Genomic DNA, 14,077 nt, shown 5'->3' with positions numbered 1-14,077 from the left:
TTCATTTTTGTTGTTTTATGTGATTGTTATAATTGTATGTATGTATTTATATAAACATATATAATATACATGTACATATATAATATACAACATATAAAATATAATAAATCTGTTGAAAATGAGGGTTCATATGCGCAATAGCAGAGCTACTCATGGCGCCGAGCTCAAGTCAGCAGACAAAGCAGCTATAAGTCAATAGACCTATGCTATTCCAGTAATCCAAGCAGATGTTGTTTCAAAGACACTTAAATTTGTGGGCATTGGCAATCAAGCGTAGACTGCCAGGCAATAGGTTCCAAGCCCATGCCATCTGATAGGAGACCTGCCTATTTCCACACATAGTCGAAGAAGACGGGAGTGGAAGAGATAGTAATGAATGTCTAGTAGGGTAAGCTGGATGTGATGAAGGGCGGCTGTATAATGTATTATGTGCATTATTAGGTGCATTATTATTATGTGTATTATTATAATTGATGCTTTTGATTAGGTGGTTGGAATAATAATCCTACTGTTACTCAGTTTTAGGCTACCTTTCGCAAACTTATCAGCAAATGTGGTGGAAAATTAGATGCTAGTAAGAAAGGTAATGTCACTTCTCAAAACGAGATTCTCACCATACAGGCTACTCCAGAAGTTGATCAGTTTGTGAACACAATGAATTCAGATGTCAAAGTTCTGTTATAGGTAACAGTATAGTCTATGTAGCTGGCTACATTGTGCAATAGCTAACTAAAGTGCTGTCATGACATTTGCCGTCAGTCGCTGGTTACCACTAAGTCACGTATCCAGTACCGACATCTCTATACTCTACTCAAGCTACAAAACAATGGAGGATTGATGCGTCCATCAGATGATGTCCTCAGGATCCTGCTAGTTGCAGATCAATACATTTGTATTAATACAAAACCAGATCCACTCCATTGTGTGGTGTATTTTATCAGTAGTGTAAGATCTAGTGATGTGTTATGTTTTGGGAAACACCTTACGGATACGACATATGGCATATCCAAATTCCGCCTCATTGATGAAAAACCTTAATCAGTCGTTTTATGATCTCCGACAGCCTCATTAGGCTAAAATCCTACACTTAAACTGTAAGGTGCATCTTTGTGGCATACAATACTAAAGTAGAACTTTTTAAAGGCCAGTAACAATGTAATCACTGTAATATTAATCTGCAGCTGTTGTTATGTTGTTATTCCTAATCTGATTTAGTTCTAAGAAACTCTGATGCACCTTGGCTCAATATCCACTTCTACACAAATCTCGTTTTACACAGTTTCTGTAACATGTATGTATAAGTTTAATCATCTGATCACACTAATTCCTGCACTTCCTTGTTTGCATTATTTTGAATATCCTCTATTACAACTGTTTTTAATTTCCGTTTAAAAGTTGCAGTAGTTCATTCCATCTTTTACAGATACTGTATTATACATATCATTCATTCGTAAGCTATTATCACTTAAATCTTGAAAACAGTTCGTTTTGGCAGCATACCTATGTGTTGTTTTCATCAAAATACTTCATGTGGTAAGTTTTTCCATATGCATTTATGCATGTGTAATATGGATTTTAATATACTGGAGCAGTTGCTATTTGCCTGAATATATAATTTGTTGGGTTTATGTATCAGTAATACGACAGTTTGTGTGAATAACATGGTCCACAAAAATCTATTTTACATCTACTTATCATCTGATATATCCCACTCCATATGTTATAACTAGGTTTTCTTCTATCAGGGCGCTCTAAACGTTGCGTGGAGGAGTTTTCATTGACACCCAGATGGAAAATAACTGTTCAACACGTAAATTTCTGTCATTTTTCATGGTTTGTTTGCAAACGGAACTAGTATTCAATTAGCTCTCCAATATGGCGCATAGGTTACGTATCGTTATCAACGTAAAAAACACGTGATTACCATTCCAGGGTTATAAAGTTCAATTTGCTTACCTTACAGCGTTTTACAAACTGGTAACGCGACATTCGGCAAAGAGCAACGGCTAAAAACACTTCCATTGATCTTTACACAACGTATCGTCTATACGAAAATTACTCTGTCCGCACAATAGATATAGTAAACCCTAGATATGCGAATAATCAAAACAAGTGAGGCCTATAATTAGCATGACGCAACGTCATGGTGATGTGCAAAACGAATCAGCTGATCTATTAACTCTTATTGACTTAGCACTAAAAACTGCTCAATTTTTCCATAGTTTGTGCATCTAAGACTGCATATTTTATTCAAAATATGTAAAACTTATATGCAGTAATACTTCAACTTACGAGTGCCCTAACGTACAAGAAACTTGAGGTACGAGCCAGCTTTTAAGCAAGTTTTAGCACTAAAATACAAGCCATGTTTGAGATACGAGCACATGAGACAGTTGCCAAGTATGTCGGAGGTGTTTTATGAGAACAGCATCACTCTGTATTTTTTAACTGCTCAGATTATACTTTTGTACCATGTTTTTTGTGCGCGATTTTCAGTGCAGAATTATGTGAATTAAAAGTACTGTGCGTAGACCAAAAGTTTGCCAGTAAAAGGATAGATAATGCAAAGAAAAAGCGAATGATAACAATTGATATTGAATGGAAAATTATTGAAAAATATGCAAAAGATGTATGCGTGATTGAGCTTGCTCAACAATATGACAGAAATACATCCACAATTATCAAACACAAGGATTACATTCAAGGCATTTAGTCTGCAAAATGACTAACCATAGTTTTTAAACGATGCAGCGATCTTCACGACCACTGATGGAGAGACTGCTCAGGTTTTTGAATAAAAGACAAACAATTGGCCGGTGACTGAGTAACTGAAACGATGCTACGTATAATGGCCGGTGCTATCTATCAGGACTATAAAAAATAGACATTCGGACAAGTTGGCTAGCAGTCGTGCATTAACCCTTGGTGACAACACCTGTGTTCGTCCTGATCGCAACACGTTGAAAGGGCGACAAAGGCAAACGTCCTTAGATAGGTATCTCTTAAAACGGCCGGCTGGTCGTGAGAGCGAAACAAAGGAAAAATTAGCTAACCAGCGAGAAACTTAAAACTATGAACGCCGAAGAAACTTTAATTGTGTTAAGTTAAAGATTAAAGTTTGCTTTTAGGTTTGCTTTTAAGTTTGTCTTTTAAGACTTGGATAAAATTCAAATTTATCAATAACAACTGTTGTAATGAAGGATAACTTATCTCTCCCTCTCTGGCAAATGCTAGCGTTAGCCGCTATTGTATGTATTTAATTTTACATTTTAATTAATCACATTTTCTTGCATTATTTTTATTTGTTGCTTTTTGAAAGCATGTGGTGAGTTAGGACAATAACCAACATGTTCTTTCTGTTACAATATATTGTTTTGAGTGTTTTATTTGCATTTTCAAAGTATGAAAACCTATCAATATATATTTAATTGTTCTATATATAAATAAATTGCACCAACATGCGAGTAAATTGACATAAGAGCTCAGTCTCTGAACGCATTAAGCTCGTAATCCGAAGTATGACTGTAATGACTTTGGATGAGAAAGGCAAGAATCTTACACACATGGTAATGAATAATACCAATGATTTAGAAGCTTCTATATCATTGATAATACAAAGAGTGACCAAATAGAAATTAAACTAATAACAAACTAATGAATCAAATGAGGTTTAGAAGCAGTTACGCTGGACCCCTGTATTAAACACCCATTAGACATGACTTAAAATAACTAGAAGAGATAGTTTTTGTCTAAGGTTGGTTGAACTAGATTCCTGCTTTGAAGCGGCATAGTGTTTTCTGATTTTAGTATAGCGATTTACTATAGTTTTGAGTAGACTGTTGGCATGCACTGTACATGTAAAACCTTGATGGAGGTTATGTAATAAAACATATATGTTGCTGTCTGTGATGTTACTTGTTTAAAAGCTCTCTGTGTGATACCACAGCTCTCCATGTGTGAACGTAGGCACTTTTTTGCAGCAAGTCATATTCGGCCTATCAATCTGGTCACCAATCCTCATCTGTTTTTAACTGAGATTAGGGTTATGTCATCACTACTGCTACTTTCCACTACTTCGACATCGGTCAAGAACTTGATACGCTCATCACATTTGAGTTAGAAAAAATCCTCATCACCGAACTCCTCACCTTCACCTTCCTCAGCTTTTGTCTCTTCTTTCTTTTTCTTTCTAGCCAGAGAATGTAGCAGGAGTTGGCCAGTTTTTTCAGCCCTGCTCACATCCAGATCAATACAGTTAACATTGGGATTTGGTGTGATATCTGCTTTTATGAACAGTGCTCGAAGTGCAGATCTAAAGCTCTGCACATCCGGGTTATTGTTATAGCCACCCTTAGATCGTATTGTGGAAAACAGAATCTCAATGTGATCCTGGTGGATCTTAAAGGTTAGGAAGTAGTTGATGTAAGGGTAGTTGCTGAAAAGATATTGAGCAATGTCATGTACAGATTTGGCTGCTGACTCAAAACCAATGACGAAATGATGATGATTTTCCTATTATTTTTCACTAGCAGCTTCCAGCTTGGTGTCTTTAATCGGCATATATAGCTTATGATATTGTTGAGAACTTCTCGTTTTGAGTTGAAGTTCTGTTTTTTTATGGGCAATTCAGGATATACCTGGGGTGTTGTGGTCTCTTCTGATGACATTTCACTAAGAATTTGGTCTCATTGTTACGTTTATGACTTAAAAACTAGCAAGCCAAGCGTGCTTCCATTACTAAACTTATTGCTCAAATGAAGGCTTTGATGCTGTGATGCACATCACTACGACGTAACGTCGTGAAAACAACAGCCAATTATAGGCCTCACTTTTGCTCCATTGTATTGATAGCTATTCGCCAATCTAGGGTTTACTATATCTATATTTCGCACTCTATAATTGGAAAATTATAGTTGTCTGCTATTTTCAAATATCAACAATTATAATGCCGCGTCTGTTTCTGCTTTACAGACTTTATAACGCTTCGCTACTGTTAGCGAATTACTAAGCGCAATGGCAGCGTATTTTGCCGGATACTGCGAGTTTGCAGTGAAATGCGCGCGCATGAAGGAGCCCGCCCCCTCCGGTAACTTCCTAGTTCACGGACAGTAGCGTATTCATCGTTATTATCGCGCTTTGGATAATTTCATCGTGAGTATTACGTTTCATTGTGTGTTAAGCTGAGTGATTTAATTGTATGCAGTTCGTGGAGCTTGCTTATTCAGTCAAGCGTGCTTTAAGCTCATTCTGCTACATATTCTCATGTTTATGCAGGCCAATCGCTTACGATCGCTTCTGCTCACTGACAATGTTGGCATACGACCGTGCTCGATTCAAACTGCACAATCAAGAATATATGATCTATTGGAGCCTATTTCTTGGATATTTTAAGGGCATTTAAACTGCTAATTAATTATTATCAGTTAGACCTGATTGTATCGGAACCAATGACTAGCTTTAGTGTGCTCTGCTTTAAGTTATCCTAAGTCGATCCATGGCTTAATGTAATGGGTGATACTCGTGGTGAGTTGCGTGAGAGCATAGATATGTGGTTAATATCTGGATAGGTTATTGTTGATCTCAAGATTTTCACGAGGTGTGATTAGAAGTGTAGTAAGATCTTATAGCAGTCATCTTTGTTATTTCTCTTTATTACAAAACTTTATGCTAGGAGACGAGACAGACTTTTAAGCAATTTAAGCAGTAAAAATATCAAGTATACACCATGTTATGATTGCATTTCTATCCGTCCTCTAATGGATACCATAAACCTATGCTAAGTACTGTTATCTTTAGCGGTAAAACTTGGTTTTACTAATAAACCACTGTCTCTGCTCTAGGGGTATATAACAGTATTTTGTAGGAGAATATGACCGAGGAAGTTGAAGTTTTAAATCAGCCTCATGCTAGAGACAGTGAGTAGTTGGCATTTTAAAGACTTGGCGTTTTTTAAGCCATTTACTTTATTTTGTCATGTGGTGAATCAATCATCAATCTCTTAGCTACAGAATGACAAGTCATCACTTTGGCTCTTCTTCTTTACATGGTATAATAATAATATTTTTGCATGTAACAATCTTATTTTTAAATGTAAACTTTATGACTTCATTTATTTAGGTGCTTTAGAAATGCTTGACCCGATGCATTGTATATAATGTGGCACTAAATCATGTTCCTGACAATTAAGCATTAGCTAGTCTACAGCATTCATACTGTTATCATCTTATAATGTATTGGTTAGTGTGTAATTCTGTAAGTTCAATATAAATTTTCTAACTTCATCACTATATTTTTTTGTCATTTCATTTTAGCAATGGCTTCTGCTTCCCATGATATTGAGTGTGAATTCTGTGGATTAAGAAATGAAAAAAATAATTGATCCAAAAATATTACCTTGCGGCCACATTCACTGTATGCCATGCCTTGCATCACACTATGAAAAGAACAAGATTTGCTGGTGCGGGCTTCAAAGCTGCGGGTAAGTAATATTCAACCGTGATGCTAACATTGTAATTTATATTTAATATGTTTGTGAACAAACTATTAAGAATGATTCATTGATTGGGCCCTGCTATTGTTCTAGAAAGCCATTCTTATTAAATCTGTCTCTCATATACATATATATATATATAAATATGTATATGTATATATATATATATATATATATATATATATATATATATATATATATATATATATATATATATATATATGCATTAATACTAACTGACGAGTATATTAATTCTATGAGATTGGATACCTTCATAATTGACCATTGGGAAATAATTTGTGTACATTAATTGAAATAATTTGTGTACATTAATTGAAATAATTTGTGTACATTAATTGAAATGATTTGTGTACATTTAATTCACTGGAAAGAGTGATCATCGTTGGACAGACTACAATTTCCATCGGAGCCCTTGTCTCTAGTTGCTTATTAGCTCAAATCTCAAACCAGCCAAGTTATTAAAGGTTGACCTGAGGTGGAATTTAAGTCTTTAATAAATAACTTTAGATAATTGAGAATATTTCATTATGTAATTATATTATGTTATGTATAAACCATGATTTTTAGGAAGGTGTATAAGATGTCACCCGAATCATTGGATGACTATGATGTTGACGATGCAAGGCTCTGTGACACTCGCATCAAGATACAACAACACAAACACCAAGCCACATCTTACTGCACCGATTGTTCTATGAAGTTCTGTAAAGAGCACCTTGAGGTATGTCAAACATATATTTGATTTGAATGTTGCTGCTACAATTTATAGTTACATAATTCAGCTTGTCATGTGCATGTTTATTTCACATGGCAGCATAGTTACTGTTGTTTACCTCCATTTTTCATTAAATATAAATGGAATAGTCCAGTCATTTACTTGTGTCAACCAGCTGCATTGCCTCGCTCTTTAAATATTTACTTAGCGTATAGATATAGCATTATGGTAATCGAGGGTGGGTACCGGTTCTAAATGCCTATCATTTAGCACTAGAGCTTCAGAGCTCAGGCTAAGCAGTTTACGCTTAGTTATACTTTTGAATACATTAGGTGACAATCTGATGCATATCAGATCACCAGAAGTTTATTATCAATATAGTATTTTCTCATTTGTCATTTTTGTGAATTTGTGAATCTTGTTATCTGAGACTGCCCTGATTTGTGGTCGCCGGAGAGCTGATTAGAAGTTCAGTACATGCCCATGGATTTCATATTACAGGAAGTATAGTATGCAGCCAGTAGCCTTTATGTAGGCAGATTTTGCCCTAAATGCGTCAAATAGGTAAAAGTCAGTTTAAAACTGCTGCTCGCTAATCAGACCCATGTGAGGGTGATGCTCATGGAGTTCTGTCTTCTATTAAGAACAATCATATTCAATATGATCATCATTCTCTTTAGCAGTTTGGAAATTGTATTATTTATAATGCCACATTATGCTGAGCCTCGTGCTGCAATGGATTGCTGTACAGTATCAGGATGGCTTTCAATGATGCAGCATCATTCATGCTGTTATGTACTTTACATCAATCATATTTAACTTGTTTATTACCTCGTGGGATTCCCAACTACTTCCCTTCCAGGTGTAGATAATCTAATAGCCTACATATCATCCTTAAATGGTAATTTTTGATAAGCAAGGCCTGTTTTAAAATTTGATTATTTTTTATTTCTAGATCAACTACTGTAGCAGATGTCTCATTGTGACAGTGATTTCCCTTGTTTTAAATAACACTGTAGCTATGTTTTGCTTTGTTTCAGCACCATGATGTCGCACTAGGAGATCATCATACAGACTCCATGACCTGGTATATGTCAAATGAGAGCCAACATAAGCCAGATATCTGTACGAAACATGAGAATCAACCACCTGTGTTTGGATGTAAGGTCTGCCATACCATCAGTTGTATGAAATGTGTAGCAGATTCTTCTAAGTGTGAGAAAGGTAAGTTTATTGAGTAAACACTGTACATACATTAGATAGCAGGATGATATTTAAATACTGAAGCAGACTGGATAAATTTGGAAACAATTAGTAGTAAAATTCACAAGCAGTCATATCACAGCTGATGCTAGTTATAAACACTGACATGTTCCAGCTCGTCAGACTTTTGAGGAGATTGTTTAAACCTTTTTTATTGGTGAAATAGATCTTGGTTATATTCTGCACTCTCCTTCAGGCAATAAATTTGCTAACTTACCTCCAACTTGTCATAGTCTCTTAATAAATATTCATTCGGAGTCTGGGAAATTCCTGTATCAGTTGATATATTTTTCTTACAATATGTCCCGATGATATTATGGTCTGTGTACTGCTGTGCTATTTGTTAGGGCTTTTAGTTGCTTATTTTATTCTAAATTTGAGGGCATATTACTGTTCTATAACCACATTCAACAGCTTTGCATAAAAACCCATTGCATCCGTTGATATGTTTGTTACAGTTAACGGCAACAACTATCTTGTTATGTGCAATATAGGAGAAGTTAATAGTGTTTACCTGTTTTACCCTAGTTAAAAAACCGCAAGGATGCTGTCAAATAAAATGTTATATATCTGCAAGTTCCTATGTTATATAAGAATAATGATAATACCACTAATGTTATGTGGTATGCATCAGCTGGGAGTGGTGGTGCACTCTTGTAATTTAACTACTTGGAAGCTAGGTTTGGTGGTATCACTCCCAGCGACATATTCAAACAGACAAACATATTCAAAAACAAGCGACATAAATGAGTCTTACTTCTAATAAACTCAGAAACCAAATGAGCATTTTAAATTATTATTTGCAACCGTTGTTCGGGTAGTGCGTTCTAGCCTGGGCATGGCTCTCGTGGGGGATTGCGAGAGAGAGCCTTGGACACGGCAACACACATGGAAGACAACTCTATAAGTCGACTTCTGAAGTCGCTAATATCACAATCGTTTTTTCCGAAGGAGTATCATGTGACGGTCTTACTTATGATTTACGCGAGTATTAGGTATTTTTTTTAGTCTGAATTGGCAGTAAACAAATGCTGGTTTGTAAGTATGAAATTTTGGTTGCATAATAAATCAATCATGAGAGTTATATTATTTCATATGTTCAATTCATTATGTTCTAATTAAATTATAATAAAAAATTAAATCAATTGAATAAATATAATTCACAATAACAATACAAACATAGCAAATGAATAGCAATAGAACAACAAAAATGAATCGCACTCTGCTAGTAAAGAAAACTCTATCTAGTAAAAAGTAATCTCAGTTTTATTTTACTCGCTAGTATTATGATTACTCGCGACAGTTATTATGAACAACTCAAACCTACCACTGCAAAACGGTGCCATCTGAAAGCAAATACTTTTTCCGAGGCCAGTAGGACCAGTAAGACCAACTATAAGTTGGTCAAAACCTGCAATAATATGTTGTAAAGCTTAAAACTGTTCCAGTCTCAGTGTGACTATGCCTAGCTTTGATAGTAATTTTTGAATCACTCCATTTTTTATCAGTATAGAAAATGAAACTGCTAACATGAAAACGCAAGAGAATAGTAACCTATGGTTCTTATCATTTTATTATCAAACAGGGTGTTACGTAACCACCCAGCCTATAAAAAATATAAGACTTTTTACTAGATCAAATCGCGTCACCGTGACAATAGGCTTTTAAAGGCACCACATCTAATATATCGTGAGATCCGAATCTAACGACACGCTTGCATTAGTATCAGTCTGACCGTCGTATGTAACATACGTCGCTCGTTTGGCAGAAGTTATTTTACCTTTTTTTCGCTGTATGTCCCACGCTTTCTCTCCCAATTCCCCAAGAGAGCCATGCCCAGGCGAGATGCGTTCTATTTGATGCTTCAGATGAAGTGAATATTTTATTGTTACTGCCCATCACTTCCCACAATTTTTCTAATCTCAACTCTTCTGCACTGCTGAAACTGTAAGATGTACACCGTTTTCCTCGTGCGTTGAAGTAGCAAGACCACATTGAACAAGCAACTTCTATTAGGCTGATTAATTTACTTATTATTTATATGGTGTTGCTTTCAAAAATTTACCGAAAAAGCTGGAAAGCTTATAATTTAAAAAAGGGACTTTATACGAACAGAAACAATGTAAAAATTTATCGTTATAGATTTAATTTATTCATTATTAGTATGATTCCGTGGACACGTTTCTACTGATCACTCGCTATTATTGGTTCATGAATTTCTTTCATATTATCAAATCAAGGTAATCTTGTACAGGTGGACCACATGACTTCCTATTGCTGGAGGATCTGGCTTCCTCTCTGCTGAACACCATAAAAACAGAAGAGAGTACAACTAAGGATGGTGAATATGAGAGACTCTTCAAAGAAGTATCCAAAGTACAGTCAAACTTTGATGATGAAACACAAGCCATGCTTCTACTTATCCATAATACAAGAGACAGTCAGGTTTGTATTATTGTTCATGTTGAAATACCCCGACGGTCTTCTTTCCTTTGTTATACCCAAGTAGTTGCTGTGACACAATGACATTTGCTTTAATATGAGAAAGAGGCTACAATTTGAGGTAATATAGAAATAGGCTACATCAACTTACCCCAGATAATGTTCTTCCTCATGTTATATCCAAGTAGTTGCTATGATATTGAAGCAGTAGTTTTAGCAAGAGAAACAGACTACAACTCTTGAATGTTGGCATTTCTATTTCTATTTCCTTTACCATTTCCTGTTACAGCTAAATGAAATTAAACTTAAATATGACACACTAGAGAAACGTTTGCTGGAAAACCGACAGCAGTCACAGACTAAAATTGCTGACTTCATAGAAGACGAGCTGCTCAAGCAGTGGATTAGCCTGAGGACTAAGAAGGAATTGCTGGAAACTGAGACTACGAGCTATCCCCCGGTAAGATATTGGCTAGGATTGTTCCGCAGGTGTTTGATAATGTTCAGGATTTTTTGTATGTGAGAGTGTTATGGGTACATGGGTATGCGTGTGTGTACTAGTGCTTGCATAGTATACATTTCTTAGTATACCTCTGTGTACTGGTCCTTGTCTAGTGTATATTTTTTAGTATATTTTGGTGCACTAGCGCTTGTGTAGTGTATATATTTTGGTATACCTTTGTGTACTAGTGGATGTGTAGTGTATATATTTTGGTGTACCATTGCTGGTGTAGTGTATATATTCTGGTATACCTGTGTGTAGTGGTGTTTGTGTTATATATATATATATATATATATATATATACTCATATTGTGGAACATAAGGGGCTTCATATATATGGTACACAAATCAAGGCAAATATACATATATAATTTTCATATATATATATCACTTTTGGGGCATTTTGTTCCTCAAAATTTGATATATTCTCTGCCCCATTTGTTACAAATATTTTTGAAAACAATTAATTATAATTTGGAGTTGTCAGCTCACAAGGCTGACAAATCTTGTACACTTTTTTATAGTTTTTGCCACTTTAATGCGTTGCTAGGTATTTTATATCAGTAAAAAAACTTATGAAACTTTCTTCATAAAGGTGCTTTTTAAAATCAGAAACTGATAAATAAAACTTTTTAAGTGAATAATTGTTATTATGGCATTTTAATATGAACTGCCAGTTTGCACATAAACTAGACTAAATTTTTTTAGAATATCATCTTGTTAATTAATTTAATGCTATATAGCATTAAAAACTCATTTATTCTGTGATTTTTAATTTTATACAGGTCTCATCATATTCAAGTTTCTACAAATTTTTGATCTCTCACATTTATTTCAACATGACTTTGTCAAATCATTGTGTTATGACAAAAGCCCCGATTAAATGGCAAAATGGGCTATAACATTACAAATGGGTGTTTTTATAAGCTATGTTTGTAGTATTGACATTAAAAGGATGATTATTGTAATATAATTTCATGGAGTTGCTCCACCCTTATGGTATAAATTTATATATAATGGAGAAAAGACGACTCAAAAAAGAGTTTAAAGTTTATTGTTGTTATGGTCTTTGCAGCACAACAAGGAAATCCAAAATCAAACACAACATCAGAATGTGACATAAAAAGCTATACATTTGATTAAAATGTAGTTTTTACTGGCTACTTAAAAGCCCATTTACTTAGCTGAGTTAGAATGTATCATTTTGAATCTTGATGTAATTTTTTATGGCTACATGGCATGCACATTTCTATTTCTATAGATGTTCGCATTCACAAACATAATTGAATGGGCTTTTTTCTAACATCTGCAAGTATTGGAATGTATAAAGAAATTTACATCAAAATTAATTAGTCTATTATTCTCCTCATCTGTATATTAATTTGCATACCCATTTATGTAAACCTGTGGGGATAAATGTATACAATTTTTATTAGCTATCCCCAGTATCCGAAGATGACTTCCGATTAACCATACTTCCCCATTGACTTAGAATTATGCTGGGAGATTTACTTTTGTAAAATAAATGAATATATGTGTGTGCATCATATGTTAATAGGATTCTTTTTGTATCAAGCTAATTAATGATGTACTTGTGAATGTGCATACATAACTAAACATGTAAACTTATTACACATTTACATGTAGCTTTATTACATGTATATATTTTTCATAATATGTAAATATATTATATACGTGTATGTACTTATATTTAATGACAGTTATATATTTAATATCGGTGCTGCTCTAAAGTGCAGACTATGACATTGTAAGGCGTGTCATCTGTAATGAGTTTTTCATCTCTCAGTAATAGTTTAAAACATCTTATATGCAGATCATGCATTAATGATAATTATTTTTTTTACTAGTACACCCTAATGTATCTTGTAAGCTTAACACAAATAAATAATTGAAGTTTGTTCTCACAATCCTTCAACAACAATTGTCACTATTAGAATGTCAACGACATATGCCCCACATCTTTTAAAGAATTATACTCTTAAGGCGTGGTCACACGAGCACCGAACCGACGTAGGATCGGTTCGGTTCGGAGGCTGGTTCGGTTCGGGGCACATGTCACACGGCCACCGAAGTAACTTCGCTTCTTAGATACCATACGTATAGAGACAAGACACGGTTTCATTAGTAGTTTTTATGTATTTGAGTTAAATATTTCTATTGTAAACAAAAAACTTTGAGGAACAATTATAATTACACAGCAGATTTATCAGAAGATCGTTCAGCTGCTCAAAATAAATCACTCGATACAAAGATTTTGCTAACCCTTCCCATCAACATAATTATATTTTTTTTATTAACATATGAATGTTTTTCTTTGCTGAGTACATAACAAACAAAATCAGTCTTTATCATAGTACTGTGGTTTTACATAAATAAATCAGTCAACGATACTTCATCAGGATGAATATGACACATTACTTATATTCCACACGAAAGAAAATCACAACCATTCCCTTACATTTATGCAAAACTTAAGTGCAACATCTTACATTTATGCAACCCAATCACAAGTCCGGGTGAACCTTGTCGTAAATTGCTTCATGTTGTTTATTTAACGAAATAAAAGTATCGTCCCATTTCTTTTTTAACTTTACTCACATGCACGTAAGAAGAAATGTGACGC

General features: G+C 34.6%; 1 protein-coding gene across 1 annotated transcript in view; it reads left to right on the top strand.

Annotated features, from left to right (window-relative positions):
- The first annotated feature begins 5,013 nt into the window (after positions 1 to 5,013).
- LOC137397230 (uncharacterized) overlaps positions 5,014 to 14,077 on the top strand; it is a 34,500-nt gene continuing 25,436 nt past the window's right edge. The window contains exons 1-5 of the mRNA XM_068083518.1: positions 5,014 to 5,108; positions 7,079 to 7,232; positions 8,267 to 8,450; positions 10,744 to 10,934; positions 11,221 to 11,391. Of these exons, the coding sequence (XP_067939619.1) occupies positions 5,014 to 5,108; positions 7,079 to 7,232; positions 8,267 to 8,450; positions 10,744 to 10,934; positions 11,221 to 11,391 (795 nt within the window). The remainder of the gene's footprint in view (positions 5,109 to 7,078; positions 7,233 to 8,266; positions 8,451 to 10,743; positions 10,935 to 11,220; positions 11,392 to 14,077) is intronic.

This window comes from Watersipora subatra, chromosome 5, assembly GCF_963576615.1.
Source record: "Watersipora subatra chromosome 5, tzWatSuba1.1, whole genome shotgun sequence".
Lineage (NCBI taxonomy): Eukaryota > Metazoa > Bryozoa > Gymnolaemata > Cheilostomatida > Watersiporidae > Watersipora > Watersipora subatra.
This window is presented reverse-complemented; position numbering and strand designations above follow the sequence as displayed.